The sequence below is a fragment of the Onthophagus taurus genome, chromosome 6, assembly GCF_036711975.1.
Source record: "Onthophagus taurus isolate NC chromosome 6, IU_Otau_3.0, whole genome shotgun sequence".
Taxonomy (NCBI): domain Eukaryota; kingdom Metazoa; phylum Arthropoda; class Insecta; order Coleoptera; family Scarabaeidae; genus Onthophagus; species Onthophagus taurus.
The window spans coordinates 21,928,608-21,953,088 of NC_091971.1; the positions used below are offsets into that span (position 1 = coordinate 21,928,608).

The 24,481-nt window shown below is 34.8% G+C and overlaps 2 protein-coding genes and 2 long non-coding RNA genes across 4 annotated transcripts; 2 read left to right on the plus strand and 2 right to left on the minus strand.

The window, feature by feature from the left end:
* Positions 1-897: 897 nt before the first annotated feature.
* On the minus strand, positions 898-13,841 carry LOC111422707 (F-box and WD repeat domain containing 5). The gene is made up of 5 exons (XM_023055923.2): positions 13,561-13,841; positions 13,353-13,507; positions 2,560-2,737; positions 2,120-2,509; positions 898-2,053 (listed from the first exon to the last, which is right to left on the minus strand). The coding sequence occupies exons 1-5, from the start codon at positions 13,757-13,759 to the stop codon at positions 1,053-1,055; spliced, it is 1,923 nt and encodes a 640-aa protein (XP_022911691.1). The 5' UTR covers positions 13,760-13,841; the 3' UTR covers positions 898-1,052.
* A 132-nt stretch (positions 13,842-13,973) lies between these two features.
* On the plus strand, positions 13,974-15,260 carry LOC111422708 (Replication protein A2). Its single transcript, XM_023055924.2, has 5 exons — positions 13,974-14,140; positions 14,196-14,260; positions 14,316-14,528; positions 14,584-14,993; positions 15,054-15,260. The coding sequence occupies exons 1-5, from the start codon at positions 14,119-14,121 to the stop codon at positions 15,136-15,138; spliced, it is 795 nt and encodes a 264-aa protein (XP_022911692.1). The 5' UTR covers positions 13,974-14,118; the 3' UTR covers positions 15,139-15,260.
* Positions 15,261-16,639: 1,379 nt separating this feature from the next.
* Positions 16,640-16,885, plus strand: LOC139430252 (uncharacterized). Its single transcript, XR_011640716.1, has 2 exons — positions 16,640-16,710; positions 16,766-16,885. It is a non-coding gene; the product is annotated as an uncharacterized lncRNA (long non-coding RNA).
* A 3,440-nt stretch (positions 16,886-20,325) lies between these two features.
* On the minus strand, positions 20,326-20,937 carry LOC139430253 (uncharacterized). The gene is made up of 3 exons (XR_011640717.1): positions 20,678-20,937; positions 20,528-20,619; positions 20,326-20,470 (listed from the first exon to the last, which is right to left on the minus strand). It is a non-coding gene; the product is annotated as an uncharacterized lncRNA (long non-coding RNA).
* Between the last annotated feature and the right edge of the window lie 3,544 nt (positions 20,938-24,481).

Below are 24,481 nucleotides of genomic sequence, written 5' to 3' on the forward strand. Positions count from 1 at the left end.
GGTAGCTTTGTGGAAGAGAATAGTTTGCTCCAGGTTTGGGGATTGTTATAATTGTAGCTTTTTTCCATGTTGATGGGAATATAAGATTTTGCATGCAGAAATTGAAAATTTTACGGGTTAAGTTATGTACTTCTAGGGTTAGTTGTTTCACTAGTTTTTTGGTTATTAAATCCAATCCGTGGCATTAACTTTTGCCTTTTGATAGGTGTTCATCACATTCTTCTTAAGTTATTTCTAGTATTCCGTTATGCGCGTGGGTTGGTATAGTTAAAAATCTTGTGTACCATTCGTTAGTATATTCTTGGTGATGATTGTCGTAATCGTGGTTTGGTTTGGGAGTGAACGCACTTTGAAAGTGTTGGGAAAGTATATCGCATCGGAATGTCGCTGGTTTTCTTGTATTTTGTATCCGTTTCTATTTTGCCATAATCATGGTTTATGGACTTACGCCCTTTTCGAAACCACTGATGCAATGACAATTATTTCATTGTTGATTGCAATATTTTTCAATCATAATTGATTAAATTGTTAATCATAATTTTAATTATAACTTGATAAAAACTGCTATTGGATAAAAGTAACTCGTGACTGTGCTATTTTTATTTCGCATTATTATGCTTATCCAGTTATTCTATTTGTGTTAGTAAAAAAATAAACGTAGAAAATTATTCTTAAAATTAAAAAAAAAGTGTACTTACCATGCATCCTATATCTTATTTTTCCATCAACTAATAATAACTGACAGTATATTTACAACAACACTAATCAATCAAAAACTATTAAACCAGTAAAGGTCATTCACCTTTCATGGCTTTTTGGCATTTATTAAAAATACTCCCACAATTTGATAAATAAATTTCAAACACTTTTACTCATAATAATAATGGAACATCCACATACATAAATATTCCACATATAATTTTTTTGCTTAACCAGTATTTACACACAATTTAATAACTCATAACAACAACATTCCATAAAATAAATAACATTAAAAAATTAATTTTTATTACTATTATATTTATTATATTTCTTTTGAATTTCCTGTTTTATTATCTATTGTTACGTGATCGTTTCATTTTTAAAAACTCCACCCCTGTATTAAAATTTGATTCCTTTAACCCCAACTTTCTCACCGCCGATCTTGACCTCCAAACTTTAATTGTATTATCATCCGATGTAGTAATTAACATTTCTGAATCTTTTGGATTAAAAGCTACGGAGTTAACGACATCGCTATGAGGAAATTTGGCTAAACACACCCCATAGTGTCGATCCCATAAATAACCATGTTTATCTTCAGCCCCACTCGCCACGTATTCTTTACAAACATCCAAAAATATGAAAAAGCATTCGTTGTTTGGGGTGTAAGCTTTATGAGCTCTCAACATTGTTCCAACTTGCTTTAAAGTAACTAAATCGATAACGTGGATATCAATTTCTTGAGCTATGGGTGGTGGATCTAATGGATTACTTATGTAATAACCTAGCGGCCATGGACGGCTGTTTACGTATAAATAACGATGATCAGGACTTAATCCCATTCCTATAATATGACCGTGTAAATCAATAACATGATCAACTTTATCGAATTTGTCGGCTACAGCATCGTAATTTAACCAATTTGGTTCTGGAGGTGGCGAACTTGAACGTCTTTGAGCCATTCTTGTTTCATGAATAATAAGTCTTTCACGTAAAGATGGTCCTGGATCAATTCTTGGAGGGAAAGTAAACGGTTTGATGCGTTTAAAACCAATTTGATGGGGAGTATAAGTTTTATAACCTGTTGTGAAAATTAAAAATTTATCTGTTTGAACTGGACCAAAACTATTTGTCGGCGATTCTTTTTCTACATTCGTTGTTGTTGCGGAATCGTCATCACTGTCGGAGTCATCAGAAGAATTTTCATCGGAATTTGTCGTATCTGATGATGAAGAAACGCCTTTTTCAATTTCTACTTCTCGATATTCAGGTTTGTACTCTATCGTTGTTAGATAATCTAATGAATCACTTGGAGATTTCCATATTTGGGAGTTTCTCATTGGCACATTTCCTAGGTAATTAACATTTAATTCAAAAACTATTTCTTTGTCTATAAAAAAAAATAAAATTAACTCACCTTGAGCACTTGCGCTAGGTAAATTAATATCTCTATGACTAACAGGATTTCCGTGTTCTTCTAAATCGCCGCCGGCTTTTTGATCCACAACGTTAACGTTTTTTTGTTGGTTTGCCGTTTCATCTAAATTTTCCGAATTTGGTAAACAATTTGCAACCATAATCGCTCGAATCGAACTCGCATTTCTATTATAAAACTTATACTTTAAATGAGTTACAGGTACGTGTTCGGAATCGATTTCTTGTGATGCTCTGTTTATCCATAAAATCGATGTACTCACTAAATGAGCCAACCATTGTAAATCACCCGATAATAAATATTGATCGCTGTACCAAGTTCCGAAAATATCGTACGGTTTATTTACAACTCTACATCTTAATTCGAAACCATCTAAATATTTTAAATATAAGTTATAATTATAAAAAATTATTTATTGGTACCTTGTAAACTAAAGACTGCAATTTCACCTGATGTACTGTAAGATGAGCCAAAATGAACACCAGAAACCAATAAAAGTGTATCGGATTCGTTAAATTGTGAGTATTGAGTGTATTTCCATGTAAATTCTTTCATATCACGGTAATATTTTATAGTTGTTGGATATGTTGAATTCCAAACCTATATTTGAAGAAACAATTGGTTTTAATATTTACGAAGAAGAGAATAAGATAAAAATCGATTGTATTCTAAGTACTATAATATTTATAATATAACGATATTTTATCAGTGGCGTAAGAAACCGGGAGGAAGATTGGCAAAATGCCAAGGGTAGCAGAAACGAATCTAAAGATGAAATGGCAACTTTATTACCCTATTTTCTTTTGATCGAATTTTTATGTTTAATATCAATTTTTAAGAGTCATTGTTAAACTTGTTTAAAAAGTACGGGACGATACACTATCGCGAAAAAGTCTATAAACAATGAGTGATAGAAAAAGTAATGCGTACGATACAATCTGATATAGAAGTTCTAGTTTTGATAAAACTAAAATAAATAGATTTCAGAAAAATTTTGACATTTAATCAAAAAAATTTGGCTCCAAAGTACTAGAACAATGGTTCCCAAACTTTTTACTATGGCGCCCCCTTTCTAGCTTTATGTAATGCTCACGCCTCATAGTGGTTCAGACTGCTATTTTAGCTGTACAAAAGTGTTTTCTTATAAAGTGGTTTGTAACAATTGTAAACTACTTTTTAATGTCTCTATAAATTGACAATTGACAGGAATCTGCTCGTTTGTTCGGAGTTGTGTGGCAATCGTAGGTAGAAAAGGATCTACTGCAGCCTATTAAATCATTACATTTATTAGCCCTGTTTATTTCATGCAGTGTTCTAGCAATTGCAAGTCTGTGTTTCTAAAATTGCATCTAAAGGTATGTAATAGTGTATTAAAAAACAAGTTTTGTAAGACACGCTTGAAATGCACGAATTCAAGTTGAAAAACGAGAGGCGAAGCCACGAGTTTTTTAATGAACGAGTGCTTTAAGTCTTATGAAACGTGTTTTTTATGCTATTTTTTGTAATTCGCGTTTTTATACTTTTTTTTAACAAAAATAAAGTAAATTTTGGCAATGTAGGGAAATAGATATGTAGCAGTTGGTAACACCGGAACACTTAAAAATAGAAGCTCTGAATTGACAATTAATGTTTGATGTACACCTCCCAAAATAAGAGAAATTGCTCAGAGTCAATGTCCTCATCATTGTGGACCTTGTATTCGATGCTAAGAAGGTGTTTAAACATCCATAGACAAAAACTGTCACATTGACAACTAGAAAAATTAATGACCCAATGTCACCAACTTGAACTGGTTCCATAAAATGTTACTAAAATCTCACTACAGCATCGGATGCTGTAAGGAGTCTCATTACAGCACCCGTTTGAGTACTGTTATAGCTTCCATTACCGTAGCGAATTACAAAATAGTATATTAAAAAACAAGTTTCGTAAGACACGTTTGAAATGCACGAATTCAAGTTGAAAAACGAGTGGCGAAGCCACGAGTTTTTTAATGAATGAGTACTTTAAGTCTTATGAAACGTGTTTTTTATGCTATTTTTTGTAATTCGCGTTTTTATCCTTTTTTTTCCTCAAAAATAAAATAAATTTTGACAATGTAGGGAAATAGGTATGTAGCAGTTGGTAACACCGTAACACTTGAAAATAGAAATTGACAATTAGAAACTGTCAAAACACAAAATGTATTCACCTGACAAAAATGTTTCATGTATACCTCCCAAAATAAGAGAAATTGCTCAGAGTCAATATGTCCTCATCATTGTGGACCTTGTATTCGATGCTAAGAACGTGTTTAAACATCCATAGACAAAAATTGTTACATTGACAACTAGAAAAATTAATGACCCAATGTCACCAACTTGAACTGGTTCCATAAAATGTTACTAAAATCTCATTACAGCATCGGATGCTGTAAGGAGTCTCATTACAGCACCCGTTTGAGTACTGTTATAGCTTCCATTACCGTAGCGAATTACAAAAAGTATATTGCAGTACCTAAATGTAAACTTTTTTTAAATATTATTACAACAATGTCATTAAGAAACGAATGATGTAATAATGTAAATTTTACCGATAATTGTCCGCCTTTAGTCAAGCTAATATAAAATTCTCCGTATTCCTCCAACTTTTTCTAAAAATGGTTGGTTATAGTAATTATTCAAGAGTTTAAATAATAATATTTGCAACCATATCTCACCAACTTTATATTTTATTGCAGTTTCTGCAATGGACGACGCACTCACTCGAAGAGCTTTATTCGATGCGTGGCGAAGTGAACTAACCGTTTTCAATAAAAACTATAGTGTCTACAGTTATACAATAAACAAATTAAGACTAGAAGACTGTGATTACATAACCGGATGTGTGCTAAAAGTAACTGACAGATTTTGTGTGCATTTAAAAGACTGCTAGCAAAAATGTCATCATATACTAAAAAATGTTTTAACAATAATTAAATTGTTTTAAACGCGGCTTCAATAAAAAAACCAGACTCCTCTCGTGAAGTTTCATCGCCAAAGGTACACTTGGGTCCTTCAAACAAGCTTTTCGAGGAGGCAAGTGACAAAACAAAGAAAAGACACTTACTACCTGTAGCTGCACACTCAACTTTTGCAGAGCTGGTTTACGCAGCCCAGGTGAGTCCACGCTCAAAAGGAAAAAGCAAATTGAAATTTCCCCAATGAGAACGACAAGAATTAAAGAAGCATATAAAAGTCCTGACAAACCTATACCAATAAAATTAAACTACAAAACGCGAATAAACCCTTCTTATCACAAGCTTCTAGAACCAAAGAAAAGTTGTTATCCGGATGGTACAGCTGTCACTGAGATTACTGCCGAAGTAAAGCTTCAAGCTTCTTTGCTTGATCACACTATTCAACGTTTAGTTAGCAGTAACAGTGATATTTTAAAAACGTAGATACAGGCGCCCATTTGACCATGTTGTTCAAGTGGGGTTGTGAGCAAATGTATAGGACGCACATGGGAAATGAACAGCATGATGATGCATTCTTGTTCGTAATTTAATTAGTTCCGCTGCAATTAAAACATAATGAAGCAATAAAATGGGAAAGTCCACGTCCTTCGTCAACACACTATTGTCGACCAATAAAGTTATTGTTTCAGAAAGAAACTGCAAAATTAACTCGAACAGATGTTAGTAAAGAAGAAACAGAAATAAAAGTTCTTTCTCCGACACATATTATAAATGAAGGCAAAGACATATTCGTGGATCACAAAATGGTAATGATAATGATAGACGGAAAGGTCTGCAGTGTTATTGCACAAGAGTCATTTCAAAAGTGTTATATCTGTGGTGCAAGACCTAAAGAAATGAATAACTTGGCTAGACACGCATCAACACCTGTTGATGAAGGGTCATTCGTTTTTGGATTTTTGGGAATGTCTGCTGCACATTGCCTACAGACTTGAAGTTCAAACCTGGAAAGTGAGAAAAAAGGACCGGAAAAATGTGGACAAGCGAAAAAGATTCATTGAAGATCGCTTTCGCAAAGAAATAGGCCAACTTGTGGATATTCCCAAACCAGGTTACGGACCAAGTAATTATGGTAACACTTCTCGAAGATTTTTTTCTAATCCATCGCTATCCAGTGCGATCATAGGAATGAATGAGGAACTAATTAAACGGTTTGCAGTTTTATTAAATATAATTGCGAGTGGATACGAAATAAATTTGGAAACATTTGAAGAATATGCTATGGACACTGCTAAGTTGTATGTTCAATTATATAATTGGTATTGCATGCCGGCAAGTGTTCATAAACTTTTAATGGAACGAACATTGTTAAATCTGCTCTTCTTCCTATTGGGCAGCTTTCGGAGGAAGCGCAGGAAGCGAGCAACAAGGATTGTCGAAGGATTCGGAGAGATGACGGTAGAAAAACGTCTAGCATCACCAACACCGAGGATCTGTTCAATATGTTATTAGTTTCGCTAATTACAAACTTCAGAAGTCTCGCTCCTAAGAAAATAGAGAATATTTTCGATGAACTAATTTCATTATTAAAAAAGTGATCTCAAGAGCAGGAATCTATCACTGCAGAGGAGGAGTCGACAGATGAAGAATTCAGTCTCTCGTGCAGCAGTGATGAAGACTTTTAAAACATTTTTTATGAGTTTTTGAGTATAATTATTTCTAAAAAAGTTGCATTTTTTTTCAATATTAATTTTGTCTACCTAGACAATGAAGAAAAAATACTTACTAATATATTGTACTTCTTATTAACGAGGGTTTGCTCGATTTATGAGGGGTGGTGCTGAATTTCTTCCATAAGATGGGAAATCCTGGGTTGTATTTTTGAAAGTGCACAACGTAGGTCGCTAGCAACATCAAGTTTATTCCGTTGTTTGGTCTTAACGTCCAATAAAATAGAAAACCCTTTCTCGCATAAATAGTTAGTCGAGAAAGGTATGTAAAATTTGAAAGCTATTTCCGCGATTAATGGATAATTACGATTGCATTTTGTCCAAAAAGACGTAATTTTCATATTTTCAAAGTCATCTTCGCTGCAGAATTGTGTTTCAAGTCGATTGGTTGTTATTGCATGTGTTCAGAAAGATAGTTTATATCGATTCGCGCTACAGATTCATCCCATACTTGTGAATTACCCATGTTATGTTACGCACAGCGTAATTATAATTTAAATATTGTCTTTGGTAGAAAACATCCGAGTGTGTGGGTGTGAACAACACCTGCTGTAAATCAACACACAAAACTACAAAGTCTTGATTTTGTTTTGCAGTCTCTGCATCCCTATACAAGGTTTCATAAGCTTTTTCGGACTTTCTGTAATGAAGATCAGCTTCTGCAGCAATTTTGTTTCGAGTTTCATCATCTTCGGTAGCAATAAGTTTAATGTAATATTTGTCATACAACTTACAGGCGTCTGATCTTGGGGTACCGAATCTTAAGTCAAAGTATGACTTAAATATGTTTCTATATGTATTATACTTAATAGGTGAGTCTGGGTATTTCTCTATGTACAGGTGAAACATTTTTTGTGTAGAGAGAGATGGATCAAGACATTTTTTCTTATTAGAAGATCTCGAATAATAACTCTCTTGAGCAGGAAAGCTGACAATGTGAGACTTAATTGTATCAATATGAAAATCAGGTATTTTATGAAGACGATTTAGATGAAGGCCTCTTGTGTGAGTGAATGATATTATCTAGGTACATATTCAAATCACACGCAATTTTAATCAAACAAATGTTTAGAAAAGTAACATGAATAGCGTTAAACGCACAAAGCACGTTGTTCCAACCAACCTGACTTAGTCCCGGTTTACCGCTCACTGGTCTTCCCCTTCGATTTATGTGGGGTTTTCCTGCATCTTTTAACATCTTCCTTTTGATAACTATTGGTTCCTATTTTAATGTCTATTTTTCTTCTTTTACCCTTATTAATATCATTTAACTCGCTTGAACTTACGCGAATTGTTGATTGAAACGATGCCATGTCACTATCATAAGTTTGGCAGAGACAAAAACATTATTTCTGCTTAAAACTCTAAAGCAGCCTTCACACGATTAATATATATTGTCAATATGGCCAATAAACATTGACAAACTCAATTGATAAACATTGACTACTTAGTTTTGCGCTGGCAGTCAAAGATGTCATACCGTCAAAAAGCTTGTGTAGCTATTATTTTAGTTTAATAATAAAACGCGGGAGGGAAGAAAAAGAGGATATGGGATAGGGCAGTGGTTCTTAACCTGTGGGTAATTACCCTATGGGCGGTAAAATGTCGAATTGGAACCGAGCCACACTGATTTCTACATTTTTTTGGTAAAGTGGCTTGTAAAATACAAGTTACTACTATTAATTTTGATGCAACTAATGTGATAAAAAACAACAAAAGAAAAATTATTATATCAGAGTGAAACAAAAGATGACACACATCTTGTAATGTAATCAATCGCGTTGACTGGATTGTTTAACTGATTTTATAAAACCTTGCATAGTAGATGCAGTAAATTTTATTGTGGGCGCGCAATATGTTGCTAAAATTAATCAAATATCTCTCTCCACCAGCACAATTCAAAATCACTTGGACGAGCCAACTGACGTGTATGCTTATTCACAATTACTTGCTTTCGTTCGCTACTTAAACGATGATCGTGTTAAAGAAGAATATTTGTTTTCTAAATCGCTACCCACCACTATGCGCCGCGAAGATGTTATTCTCACTCTAAAACAGTTTATTGACGAAAATGATATGGAGTGGTCATAGTTAGTTGGCGTGTGTACTGCACTTCCATGATGGGTGTTCATTCTGGTTTTTAAATATTTGTCAAACAAATTATCCCACAATGCTTAAATTATCATTGCATGATATATCGATATGCCTTGGCTGTTAAGACGCTACCTTCAAATTTCCTGATGGTGTTTAATGAAATTAGTGAAAACTTGCAATCAAATAATTTTCAAAGTGTTATGTTTTAAAGTTGTTGCGAAATTTTTTCACTTGTATTCTACACTAAAGGATATTCGCTGTCAAGGGAAGAGATAGCTTTGTTTTTTGAAAATCGTAAAACAGAAAAGGAGAAGAATGTTGTATACAAAAATAAAGAAACAGCATTTATTCGACTCTATTTGTCGTATTTGACTGACATTTTAAGTGAAATTAATACTTTACATCACTCATTACAAGGAAATATAAGCAATATTCTGATAGCGCAAGATAAGACTGCTAGTTTTTTTGCGAAAACTAGATCTTCACAAACATAGAGTTCAAGTTGGTGATGCATCGATGTTCATGCACTTCTCCGAAACATTAAGAAGAAATATGCTTTTCGTTGATTCCATAGTTCAGCACCTATCTCCTTTGATACATTCGTTGAACCAATATTTCCCGGACAAAGAGAACCGTCAAGCTTTTTCCTGGATATTGAGACTATTTTCTACAGATGAAGAAATCTTCAAAGAGGAAGATGTTTCAGCTAAACTTCAGTTTCTCGAACTACGGAAAGACAATACATCACAAGTGGAATTCCAAAACTGTGATATAGCTACGTTTTGGACACAAATGCAGAGCGAATATTTTATTTTAGCTGACAGGGTTTTAAGAATTCTAATTCCATTTGGAAATACATGTAGATGTGAGAGCGGCTTTTCAACTTTGGTTTCTATCACAACAAAATCTAGGAATCGTGTAATAATTCGGGAATTATTTAATGATTTTTGGGAATAAACCATACGAATTATATATTCCTGGCGTGCAAACTTTTTCTTTTAGAAACAAAAAATCACGCCTCGCGTTTACGACCGACGTCCGGGATGGAGACCAGACGTCGTGACAATTTTGGGAAAAATGTCTAAGCAATTTTATGGGGAAATGTAAATCGTGATAACGAAGATGTCGTTAAAAATAAAACAGACGTTAGAAAACGTAACGTTTGATGGCTCCCACAGTTTGGAATTTCCGTGATGTTTTTTTTGGGATTAGCTAGCGGCGGATGTTATCTTCTAACCCCGTGGTCAAAAATTGTTCCCTTCCCCAAATTCCCTCATTGCCTCAGAAAATTATTGTAAAACATCCGCCCCGTATTTTGGATTGGCCCCAGGTGTCGGGGACATCCAGGCGATACGAACGCCTCAAGAAGGTTTTTGCACCCCTCCAACACCCGAGGTTACTTAAGAGTTTGTAAGACCTTTTTCAACACAATTACAATTCAATTACAATCACAATAGAATCACGATCGAATCCAATTATAATCATACTCTAAGAGATTTTTGAACTTAGAATTCGCTTTAACGCCAATTCTAAGTTTCGTCGCATATCGAGTACTGTGACTTAGTTTCATTTGTGAACATTCTTGCACTTCGGGCATCCCTGTCGTGTCGGTAATGCGTGTCTCCACTGAGGATTTGGTGCGAGTGAGGTGTTGAAACCTTCACGGTTAAATTCCGAGAAACCACCAAAAAGGCTCCAGGTTTGCGATCCATCGAATCGAGGTCGAGTACAAGTCCTGAGTAAGTCTGTTTGCCAGTTTTCGTCATCACCTATCCGTCAACGAGCATTAGCTGTCGGGGTTAGATTCAGAAATATCGCTTTTTAAGTAACGTCGGGTCAAATATAACGTAGATAGTAGTAAGATTCATTTTTGTTCTTATCAATTCTTTCTTTTTTTTTGTTAATACAGTTTTAAGTTTAAGTTTTAAGTGTGATTTCCCTTTTCCTGACAGAGCCTTAGTGCAAGAACCCACGGTTCTCAAATAGTCACCGCGCGCTTGTCAGTTAATTCTGATTGATTTGCTAAGATCAATTAGGGGTCCTTCAGACTAAGAATTAGGGAGCACAAAATACTGTTTCTGGTGGCAGCGGTATCACCAAAGGTTGAGACCGTTCAGAGGCGGCCTCACCACAATCGGCTCAAGGTAGAGCATGACTTACGATGTCCTTTATTAGAAAGTAACTAGTGTATTTAATAATAATAAGATTATTATAGTACTTTATGGTATTTTTTATGCAGAAGTAAATCCCTAGTCCCGGGCAGGTCATAGGGGTAATGATGATGAAAAGGTTAAGAAACACTGGGCTAGGGAATAGCTTCTAAAGAGAGACACGTTTTCTCACATGAATTTGTTGAATAAGGTTCGCGTATCTACTCCAAAAGATTGAAGATTGTCAATCTCTTCCACAGACTGTCAATATTTATTGTCATACCTATATCAAGTATTTTGGTTTTCGTCATCCATCAATACCATCCCATCAATATTTTCAATATTGGCAATCTTTCTACATTTTTCTTTCACATTTTTGTCGTTGGCAAAGCTGTTCGTGCGAGGCATTCGACTATTCACAGCAACTCAAAACACCACCATAAAGCCCACATCTTAATCCTATTGTCAATATTCAAGAAGAATTGAAATATGACGATATTAGAAATATTATCGACTTAAAAATAACGTTGAAAATAGAATGGACTAAAATACCACCTCAATTAACCACTAACCTAGTAATGGGATCGATGCTGAGGTGTCTAAGTGCAATTGTTAAGCAAACAGGTCTCCAGCAAAGTATTAGTGCTATTCCAAATGTATAATTTTCTTAGTGATTATTAAAGTTTGTACTGTTCGAATATGGTTATGGCTGTCAACTGTGATTAAAATTTTGTTAAAATATCCTTTACTGTTCGGTTATCGAACAGCAGAGGTAACTAACATATCTACTTTTGCTTTTACTTTTCTAAGTGAAATAAATCATCAAAAATATTTGAAATTTCTACTACCATTCTTGAGTAATTCGTGATTTTGTAATATTTCGGAGGGTGCTTGAATACGGATTTTGCATACTGTATATTCAAACCCACTCCTTCCATGCCAGGACAATATACCAGCTCAATATAGGGTCTGACTTACACCCGTCGTCAAATGTAACTAATGACAACGATAATACAAACATGGACCAAAAACTGTCAAAATTCCATACCTTTCTAATGAAAAAACCTGCATTTTCTGAATGTTTTGTTAAATTTCCCAATATGAGAGAAACTACAATAAATAGGTATAGGAATGTTTACAGATAAATTGTAGAGAATTAAATTCCCTTTCGGGTAGGCTAATAAAATATAGGGAGTTCCATTTAAAATTTTCGACTTTCTTGAGGTAGAATATGGAGAACCGGTAATTCAATTTTTGACTACCCTGTATAAGATACTTTGGTACAATAAATGACAATCTATTTAACAGGATCTGAAGAGTAATTGTGCCAACTTAGAGCTTTTTTGAATGAACCTTGGCTGCGATATGGGGTTTTAAAGAGCGTGATGAAATTTACAAAAAAAAACTTAAAATCAAAATAACTCGAAAACGAAAGACGCTAGGTACCAATAACTTTTATAAAAGTCAACATATTTTTTTACGTACAATTAAAAGGTGTAATAAAAACTATAGCATTCCATTTAAAATAACGAAGTTATGGTCAACTTTCGGTAGACCGGAAGTGGTAGCCATCTTGAAAATATTTTAGATCGAAAGTTTCGAATGAACAACCTATGCTACCAGAATTTCAAAACTGTACGAATAGTGGAACCTAAAACAGTTCTAACGAACCAGTTACGTTACGTGAGACACCTGTATAATCTCATCCACTCTACGCAACTATTAAGCAATTCAGTGTCAAAGTTTGTTAACAAGTTTTTTTTTTAAATTGGTTTAGAATTATAAAAATACCAAGAATTGCAATAAAAGAGTACAACACAATATTATCTGAAAACATGTTACAACTTCACATCATTTGTATTGTTACGCCACTGAATTTAATACAAATTTATGATGACAACAAAATTTCCTTTAACCTTACTTGCCAAGATTAAAATGAACTTTGTCACCAAAAGTCTATATTTAACATAACGATTTCTATTTTAAATTTAAAACCAAAAATGCAAAATAAAATTGTTAATAATATAGAAAAATATATATGTCAAAAATGACAGATAAACTGTCAATTAAAAATTAATTAAAATTTCAAAATAATAAATTAAAATTAAGTAAAAATATATTATTTGATATCAATATATAAAGCAATCAATGTTGTTAAAAAAATATTATGACTTGTATAAATAATTAAGAAATATGAGAAATTAAAAAATATGTCAAAGTGACAGGTAAATGTCAAATTGATTTAATTTACTTTTTACTATTATAAATTTTAGAACTCTCTAAGAAGTAAACCTTTAACTTACATAGACATATCCATCCTTGGAAGTAGTAGCAAAGTATTTTCCATTATGCGAAAAACTAACATGTAAAACTTGATGTGCATGATCTGTTAAAGTTTCAGATTCCACAATGGGAATATGATAATACAATCTTTTAAACTCCTTAAACCATGATCTCCCTATTCAATATTTATCATTAATTTAACACAATTTCATAAAAGTAGATTTTTACCTCGAGCTATATACGTTGATCTATCAACCATTAAAGTGTTGAAAAGGAGTTCCTTCCATAAGAGTTCATCTCTACTCACCTCGTACCATTTCTTACAAACCAATCCGCAATTTAGGACATCTTTATGATTTAAATAGCCCAAAATGTTCAATACGATTGTTGGCGGTAAATATTCCCATGCTGGTGGAGCGTAAAACATTGTATTTTATTTATTATTTTAAAATATTTATTTTTAGATTATAAAACGATTCACATTGCTAGATAAACTTGTACTGTTTGGTTTTAATTAGGTGCACGTCAAGTCACTGGCATCAACGATCAGCTGGTTTCCATCAAAACAAGGACAAGTTATCCATTATAAAAAATAAGTTCGATATAGGCAAATGTTTTAACTTGGGGGTGTTTAAAGAGTTGCATAGGTTCGATTAAGTGAGGTTATGATAATGTCAAATAAACCGCCAAATTATTTCTGTGTAACAGTTCAACAGGTTATAGTGCGATAAAATTTTATAAGGATAAAGATCTTAATTTTTAATTCATAATAAAGTTTTCATCAACATGTGGGGGAAAGATTCAGGGCGTAAATAATCTAATAGTTTTACTCTTTAAAATAGTCTAATTTTTTTTTGTTTAAGATGAACCTGGTGGTTTTGAGAATGAATCGATGATGAATGAGAGTATTGCACCAACAAAAACTGAAGTAAATAGTATTAATAAATTTATTTAATATTATTGATGTGAAATTCGTTTATTAGGGTGCTGGATCTATTCAAAGTGTTGTACCAATTTGTGTCCGCCAATTAAAAGAACATCCTGGGGAAGATTTTGCATTATTTGGAGTTCAGGTTCAAATGGTAACCATTGTGGGAATCTTAAAAGAGTACGAGGTACAATCCACAAAGGCTACTTATGAAATTGAAGATCACACAGGACAGATTTCAGCTATTTGGTGGTTAGAAGGTGATTCTGTGAGTAAAAATGATCCCGAATTTCTAATTATATTAAAAAAATTGATTTATGCAGACAACAACTCCAAATTTACCTATAGTAAAAGAAGGTTGTTACATTAGAGTTTATGGTTCTATAAGAAAACAAGAAGGTCGCATAAAATTGATGATCCTACGTATGTTCCCTGTTGATGATTTAAATGAAATTACAACACACTTATTAGAAGTAATTCACACAAGATTGGAGGCTGAGAATTTAAAAAAGAATAAAGGAAACTTTAGTATGATTAAAAGAAATAATCCAAACTTTGAATTAGCAAATTCTATGAGCGGAATAGATAATCAAGAGATTACTTTGGATCAATCTGGTCTTAATCCATTACAACAAAAAGTTTATAACATTCTTAAATCCTCCAACACTGCCAGTGGAGCATCTACAGCTAGCGTTTGTCAACAATTCGCCCAAAATCAACATAAAGACGTTAGGTAATTTGAAGAATAATATTAAATTTGTTGGTATATATTAAAATTTTTCTGTTTTATTAGGGCTGCTTTGGAATTTCTTATTGCGGAAGGGCACGCTTATTCCACTATTGATAATGAACATTACAAAGTTACCGAAACTATGTAACTATTTACTTCTTTTTAAGGGCATTTCTAATTTAAAGGTTTAATCTAGATGAAAATATATTTAAGATAATACTATTTTTTATGCATCTATATGTATAATAAATTATATAGTTAAAACACTAAGTTGTTATTTAATTTTTAGGTAAAATTAATATGTACAGGTCTGTCATGACAAGTTGAGCCTATATAGGGGCTGTTTCTGTAAGTCATGGCATAATTTTAATCAAATACTGGAGTAAAAATGATGGTGATTCGTGTAAACATTTTTGATCTAAATCCATAAATACCTAAGATATAAGCCATCAAGGTTGAGAAATTTTTAAATATTTTCAATATGGTTTGTCTTAGAAAGATTAAATTAATCAATAAGCGTTTTATTGTTTTTTCTAAATATTTACAATTTTCCCTTTAATACATTCTAATATATATATAGGTCCAGATTCTCTACCTTCTTCCCCCCTTTCTACACCTTCGCCTCCTCGCTCCCATCACCTCCCTCATCCACCTTTTGCCCTTTGCCCCCTCCCAAAATCTGCTTCCTGTCCATTGTCTTCTCCCTTATATCACTACACCACACCCTCTCAGCATGTGTTCCAGCGTCTCCACACAGCCTACACCACCTCTACATCGTCCGCCCAATACCTATTCCCCCTCCCCTCATTGCCACAGCGGAATCTAGCCACCACTCTTCCCTTCATCAACAAATACTTTGGCAGTTCCTCTGTCACTATCTCCCCATACCTTTCATTGTATCTCCCTTCTCGTATCCCTATCTCTCAGTTCTCTCCACATTTCACCCCTTTCCGCTCTTCTGTTTTCGATCCCAGTTAGTGAGTAACCCACTCTTCTATAATATTCTTCCCTGTCTCTTTGCCCATAGATCAGGCTCCTCTCCTTAATTTCCCTTCAACACTCTCCCAGGATCTTGCAATGCGGTCTTGCTTCTATCATTTTCTCATGCTTCACTGCTCTATTCATTTTGTTCTTCATTCGTTGTGCTTCATTCACTGCCTTTTTCAAGGCAATTTTTGTTTGATACTTTGAATAAGTCTCCACAAAGATCAACATACGACAAGTATCAAAATTTGAAATCTGTATTAAGAACGAAAACGGCTTGCCCTGAAAACGAACAGAAAGAGTTAAATTTAATTTTATCTCTTTATGTCGGAATATCGAAAAAGATGGGACGCTGTGTCAAGGAAAAAAGGCATTTTTAAAGAAAAATCGTTCTTGGTTGGAGCAAACAGTGGACTTTCCCAATTATGCCTTTAAATCCAAAAGTACTGAACGACCTAATTTGAATTTTTCGGAAAGTTCTGATCGCTCCCCAGTAAACAAATTTGCGTTTCAGAAACATTTCTGATACATATTATTGAAACATGAAACGTTCTTCGACATATTTCTGAAACATAGATGAAACGTGTCTGAAACTGCTAATGTCCGACCCTTTTTATGTTTTATTGAAACGTTTCTGCTACATACAGCTGACAATTACGGTACACTACTGAAATGTTTCATTAATGGTTTTGAATTATTTCTGTAATGTTTTGTTTACATTTACATTACATTAATAGTATGTATCATAAACATTTAAAAATAATTTCTGAAAGGTTTCGTTGACGTTTCAGGGATGTACATATGTATGTAAAGATATAATTTCGTTGAGGTGTAGCGTCTGCATCCTGGACAAGATGCTCATACATGCTTCCTCAAAAGATATGCATATGCTGAGGAAGCATTTCTGAGCATACCACCCAGGGCGCAGACGGTGGACGCTGCAACAAAATCATACCTTAAGATAGGAAAAATAATAATAGAAGTACGATATGGTACGATACTTGTTACTTACCGCCTACTGTACCAAATTTCAAAATTATCAGTCAATAATTTCTACTATTCTGTTTTCTCATTGAATAGGACATATAAAGTAAGTATAAGAGTAGGTATGCATTAAATATATTTAGTAAATATGTATACAAAATATATTAAAATGGTAACTAAAATAAAATTCTTATTTGTAAACAAATTAAACATAAACATTCCAATAATTTATGTAGGTCATTTAAATATAAAGTTAAATTTAGATCATATTAGTGGTATTTTTAATTATTTTTGCTTCTGTTTATATATAAAAGAATTTTTTTTTCTCAAACGATACATTGTTTCAATTAATACACATATATTTGTGATGTTTCGCCAGAGATCCCCAGCTTCTTCAGACTACAAATAAAGAATACCTATAATATATTTAATAATAATAATTATAATAATATATTTAACATTTTTTTTATCTTAGTTATTGGAGATATCACATGTTGTAAAATTCTTTTTATGAAGAGAAACTATCAGTATTACAAAATAACTTACAAAAACAGTTACATGACAATTTACATGTCAGATAATACAATAAAACAAGTAATGTACCACAAACGATGTACAACAGTCGTGGAATTGTTTATTTTTCTTGATAAAAAGAATTTTACAACATGTGGTCTCACTTATAACAATAAGCTTATATATATATTATATTTATTTATATACTTATATATATTTATTTTGTAAAAGCCTAGGCTTTTTACTTGTAAAAAGGTCTTCTTTACTTGTAGTCTGAAGAAGCTGGGGATCTCTTTCATCATCTTTTTATGATTGTTCAAGACTAAGAAATTTAACTAAAATTTAAATAACCTACATAAAACTAAAACATAAAAGTACAAAACTACATAAAATATACATATATGGAGAAATGGCAACACAAAATTTTTAAATTTGTTTCATATTTGAGATGCGATTCTTGCACTACGTTTTCCGTATTGCGACGAGTAAACGAAAGAAAGAATACTAAAAGAAAATAACAATATTCTTTATTATCTCATCTGCAGTTTCCTTATTTCGCCTATTATAACGTAAATTCGCTTGTCGTAACCAATTGCTTACTACCACTTCATATTATTTATCAGTTAAATGGAAGCTCTTCCTAACTGCCACTAAAATGTATGTTTAAATTAGAATTCGGTCATGGAAAAAGTTTAAAACTCCTCCTTAACCAACGCGATTTATTCGTTGTAACGGCGATTGTTTCGCATGACGTTGTCGCCAGGTCAACACGAAGCCGCGGCAAATGAACATACCCAGACCGAACTGGTGTGAAGTTATCCATAAATCCCAGCAATAAACTTAAAACATTAATAATTCCGTAACCAATACGATTTGGGTAACCAAATTTCACACACAGGTCACTCTTACCCTCAAGAACAACTAACCACCCCCATTTGGTAAAAAAAAAATTTTTCAACCCTCACCCCCGAAAAAGGGATGTTTTCGCCATGATGGGCACCTTCGAATTAAACGAAATTCTATCACATAATAGAACACACTTCTAAGTATTTTTATCAATTTTCAAAACACCGTAAGCCCTAACGGTTTTCGAGAAAAAAATCAGTATTATAAACCGCGGATGGGACTTTAGGGGTGAATTTGACCCCGTTGGGCACCTCCAAAATTGACGAAATTTTAGGATGATTTAGAGGATGCCTTTAGCGATTGAAATCAACCATCCAAACACCGTAATGTATTACGGTTTCCGAGAAAAAAAATGTGTTATTAGACACTATAGGTATACAGCGCGGCGCGGACTTTGGGGGTGAATTTGACCCCGTTGGGCACCTCCAAAATTGACGAAATTTTAGGATGATTTAGAGGATGCCTTTAGCGATTGAAATCAACCATCCAAACACCGTAATGTATTACGGTTTCCGAGAAAAAAAATGTGTTATTAGACACTATAGGTATACAGCGCGGCGCGGACTTTGGGGGTGAATTTGACCCCGTTGGGCACCTCCAAAATTGACGAAATTTTAGGATGATTTAGAGGATGCCTTTAGCGATTGAAATCAACCATCCAAACACCGTAATGTATTACGGTTTCCGAGAAAAAAAATGTGTTATTAGACACTATAGGTATACAGCGCGGCGCGGACTTTGGGGGTGAATTTGACCCCGTTGGGCACCTCCAAAATTGACGAAATTTTAGGATGATTTAGAGGATGCCTTTAGCGATTGAAATCAACCATCCAAACACCGTAATGTATTACGGTTTCCGAGAAAAAAAATGTGTTATTAGACACTATAGGTATACAGCGCGGCGCGGACTTTGGGGGTGAATTTGACCCCGTTGGGCACCTCCAAAATTGACGAAATTTTAGGATGATTTAGAGGATGCCTTTAGCGATTGAAATCAACCATCCAAACACCGTAATGTATTACGGTTTCCGAGAAAAAAAATCTGTTATTAGACACTATCGGTATACAGCGCGGCGCGGACTTTGGGGGTGAATTTGACCCCGTTGGGCACCTCCAAAATTGACGAAATTTTAGGATGATTTAGAGGATGCCTTTAGCGATTGAAATCAACCATCCAAACACCGTAATGTATTACGGTTTCCGAGAAAAAAAATCTGTTATTAGACACTATCGGTATACAGCGCGGCGCGGACTTTGGGGGTGAATTTGACCCCGTTGGGCACCTCCAAAATTGACGAAATTTTAGGATGATTTAGAGGATGCCTTTAGCGATTGAAATCAACCATCCAAACACCGTAATGTATTACGGTTTCCGAGAAAAAAAATCTGTTATTAGACACTATCGGTATACAGCGCGGCGCGGACTTTGGGGGTGAATTTGACCCCGTTGGGCACCTCCAAAATTGACGAAATTTTAGGATGATTTAGAGGATGCCTTTAGCGATTGAAATCAACCATCCAAACACCGTAATGTATTACGGTTTCCGAGAAAAAAAATCTGTTATTAGACACTATAGGTATACAGCGCGGCGCGGACTTTGGGGGTGAATTTGACCCCGTTGGGCACCTCCAAAATTGACGAAATTTTAGGATGATTTAGAGGATGCCTTTAGCGATTGAAATCAACCATCCAAACACCGTAATGTATTACGGTTTCCGAGAAAAAAAATGTGTTATTAGACACTATAGGTATACAGCGCGGCGCGGACTTTGGGGGTGAATTTGACCCCGTTGGGCACCTCCAAAATTGACGAAATTTTAGGATGATTTAGAGGATGCCTTTAGCGATTGAAATCAACCATCCAAACACCGTAATGTATTACGGTTTCCGAGATTGTCTGAAATTTTAGGATGATTTGGAGAGTGGATTTTTGATAGAAAAAAAAACTTTTGATAAAGAATGAAATTTATTATATTAATGGTCTGTTTTACTTATAATTAAATTGTGTAATGGATTGAGAATATTATTATAATTAGTTGCTACCGCGTTCCAAACCGCTTCCAATCCTTGTTCATTTAAGTGAATGCCATCCCTGTGTAGAAATTTGTATTAAACACATAAGAAAAGAAAAATTTTCACGTTGTGTTACCCTTCCATCATGTTTCTGTTAACAATTGCTTCAATGTCGGTACAATTGATTTGCTTTTCAGCACAAAACCGTCGAATGTAATGATTGATTTCCTATAAAGGCATAGAGAGTATTTATTTATAGCATGACATAGAAATTATAATATCTTACGTTCACAGACTCGAAGTTTTTGCAGGGAGGAATTGTGCAAATTTGTATTCCTTTAGGATTTAAGGAAAGAAGGAAGCGGAAGAGGTGAGAATATTGGGACTTTAGTTGGGATGGTGATGTTTTGTGGAGTATATCGTTAGTTCCTATCATTATAACGATATGTCGTTCAACAATATCTCCACAAAACCAAGGGGAACATGTTTTTGGAATACACTTTGCGCGCCGCAAAAGTTTTAGTATTGTTTGACCGCCTACTGCTAAGTCGAAACAGTAATTTCGTCGGCATCTTCGCTGGTCACTGGTTTTAACAAGAGATAAGCAGAACAACTGATCTCTGCAATAGCTGAGGAACCTTTATATATTATTAAGTTCTTACCTGTGTTACAGTAATATCGATGGCTATGATTGGTCAAAGCCGGTGTAAGTGTACTTACCATGCACTAACTCGTAAGCCACGTACCTGCTTAAGTGACCTTTTTACTGAAAAGAAGTTAAAAAGGAATTCCCTGTACATTTATTAACATCAAAAATAAGTTTCTGAATATCACTATTTCTTTATTAACTTCGCGCTTCTAAATGAAGACGTCGTTACCTCGCCAAATATTAATATATATATATTATATATTTAATTAAATATAACTACATTTGTAATTTATAATTTATATTATATATAAATATAATAACTTATTTATACACAATATATTATATACACAAAAATATTAACGAAAATATCGAAGCAGATTGATTCTAAAAAGAACCGATAAAATATCCATAAAGCGCGAACTACAGCAAAATATATCAACTAGTGATCTCCGTCCCCAATAGAATAGTTTAAGCACATTTATAAGTTTACTCCTCACCCTTCTGGCAAAATCTAAAAAAAAACAAAGGCGCTCTAAAACAACGCCGAATAAGTCGGCAACTATTTTCCCGGAATGCACTTATAATGCAAAAAATATGGACATATTTTTTCCTTAATACCTGCGCCTTTTGTAACTGCACGTGGCGGAGTTCTTACCCTTTGTCAGTAACGACTAAAAGCTCATAAAACTACAAAATGCCTTTCTTAACAAAATTTATTTTTTCCATGAAATATTAAGAGTTTCGCAGTTTTCATAATCTATTAAAATCGCTAAAGGCACCTGCTATCTGGTCTACATACGTGTACAATTTAATAACAAATTTTTTTCTCTGAAGCCGTTAAGGGTTACGGTGTCTTGACGGTCGATTTAAATCGCTAAAGGCATCCTCTAAATCATCCTAAAATTTCATCAATTTTGGAGGTGCCCAACGGGGTCAAATTCACCCCCAAAGTCCGCGCCGCGCTGTATACCGATAGTGTCTAATAACAAATTTTTTTTCTCGGAAACCGTTATACCTTACGGTGTTTGGATGGTCGTTTTAAATCGCTAAAGGCATCCTCTAAATCATCCTAAAATTTCGTCAATTTTGGAGGTGCCCAACGGGGTCAAATTCACCCCCAAAGTCGACGCCGCGCTGTATACCTATAGTCTAATAACAAATTTTTTTTCTCGGAAACCGTTATACCTTACGGTGTTTGGATGGTCGATTTAAATCGCTAAAGGCATCCTCTAAATCATCCTAAAATTTCGTCAATTTTGGAGGTGCCCAACGGGGTCAAATTCACCCCCAAAGTCCGCGCCGCGCTGTATACCTATAGTGTCTAATAACACATTTTTTTTCTCGGAAACCGTAATACATTACGGTGTTTGGATGGTTGATTTCAATCGCTAAAGGCATCCTCTAAATCATCCTAAAATTTCGTCAATTTTGGAGGTGCCCAACGGGGTCAAATTCACCCCCAAAGTCCGCGCCGCGCTGTATACCTATAGTGTCTAATAACACATTTTTTTTCTCGGAAACCGTAATACATTACGGTGTTTGGATGGTTGATTTCAATCGCTAAAGGCATCCTCTAAATCATCCTAAAATTTCGTCAATTTTGGAGGTGCCCAACGGGGTCAAATTCACCCCCAAAGTCCGCGCCGCGCTGTATACCTATAGTGTCTAATAACAGATTTTTTTTCTCGGAAACCGTAATACATTACGGTGTTTGGATGGTTGATTTCAATCGCTAAAGGCATCCTCTAAATCATCCTAAAATTTCGTCAATTTTGGAGGTGCCCAACGGGGTCAAATTCACCCCCAAAGTCCGCGCCGCGCTGTATACCGATAGTGTCTAATAACAAATTTTTTTTCTCGGAAACCGTTATACCTTACGGTGTTTGGATGGTCGTTTTAAATCGCTAAAGGCATCCTCTAAATCATCCTAAAATTTCATCAATTTTGGAGGTGCCCAACGGGGTCAAATTCACCCCCAAAGTCCGCGCCGCGCTGTATACCGATAGTGTCTAATAACAAATTTTTTTTCTCGGAAACCGTTATACCTTACGGTGTTTGGATGGTCGATTTAAATCGCTAAAGGCATCCTCTAAATCATCCTAAAATTTCGTCAATTTTGGAGGTGCCCAACGGGGTCAAATTCACCCCCAAAGTCCGCGCCGCGCTGTATACCTATAGTGTCTAATAACACATTTTTTTTCTCGGAAACCGTAATACATTACGGTGTTTGGATGGTTGATTTCAATCGCTAAAGGCATCCTCTAAATCATCCTAAAATTTCGTCAATTTTGGAGGTGCCCAACGGGGTCAAATTCACCCCCAAAGTCCGCGCCGCGCTGTATACCTATAGTGTCTAATAACAGATTTTTTTTCTCGGAAACCGTAATACATTACGGTGTTTGGATGGTTGATTTCAATCGCTAAAGGCATCCTCTAAATCATCCTAAAATTTCATCAATTTTGGAGGTGCCCAACGGGGTCAAATTCACCCCCAAAGTCCGCGCCGCGCTGTATACCGATAGTGTCTAATAACAAATTTTTTTTCTCGGAAACCGTTATACCTTACGGTGTTTGGATGGTCGTTTTAAATCGCTAAAGGCATCCTCTAAATCATCCTAAAATTTCGTCAATTTTTGAGGTGCCCAACGGGGTGAAATTCACCCCCAAAGTCGACGCCGCGCTGTATACCTATAGTCTAATAACAAATTTTTTTTCTCGGAAACCGTTATACCTTACGGTGTTTGGATGGTCGATTTAAATCGCTAAAGGCATCCTCTAAATCATCCTAAAATTTCGTCAATTTTGGAGGTGCCCAACGGGGTCAAATTCACCCCCAAAGTCCGCGCCGCGCTGTATACCTATAGTGTCTAATAACACATTTTTTTTCTCGGAAACCGTAATACATTACGGTGTTTGGATGGTTGATTTCAATCGCTAAAGGCATCCTCTAAATCATCCTAAAATTTCGTCAATTTTGGAGGTGCCCAACGGGGTCAAATTCACCCCCAAAGTCCGCGCCGCGCTGTATACCTATAGTGTCTAATAACAGATTTTTTTTCTCGGAAACCGTAATACATTACGGTGTTTGGATGGTTGATTTCAATCGCTAAAGGCATCCTCTAAATCATCCTAAAATTTCATCAATTTTGGAGGTGCCCAACGGGGTCAAATTCACCCCCAAAGTCCGCGCCGCGCTCTATACCGATAGTGTCTAATAACAAATTTTTTTTCTCGGAAACCGTTATACCTTACGGTGTTTGGATGGTCGTTTTAAATCGCTAAAGGCATCCTCTAAATCATCCTAAAATTTCGTCAATTTTGGAGGTGCCCAACGGGGTCAAATTCACCCCCAAAGTCGACGCCGCGCTGTATACCTATAGTCTAATAACAAATTTTTTTTCTCGGAAACCGTTATACCTTACGGTGTTTGGATGGTCGATT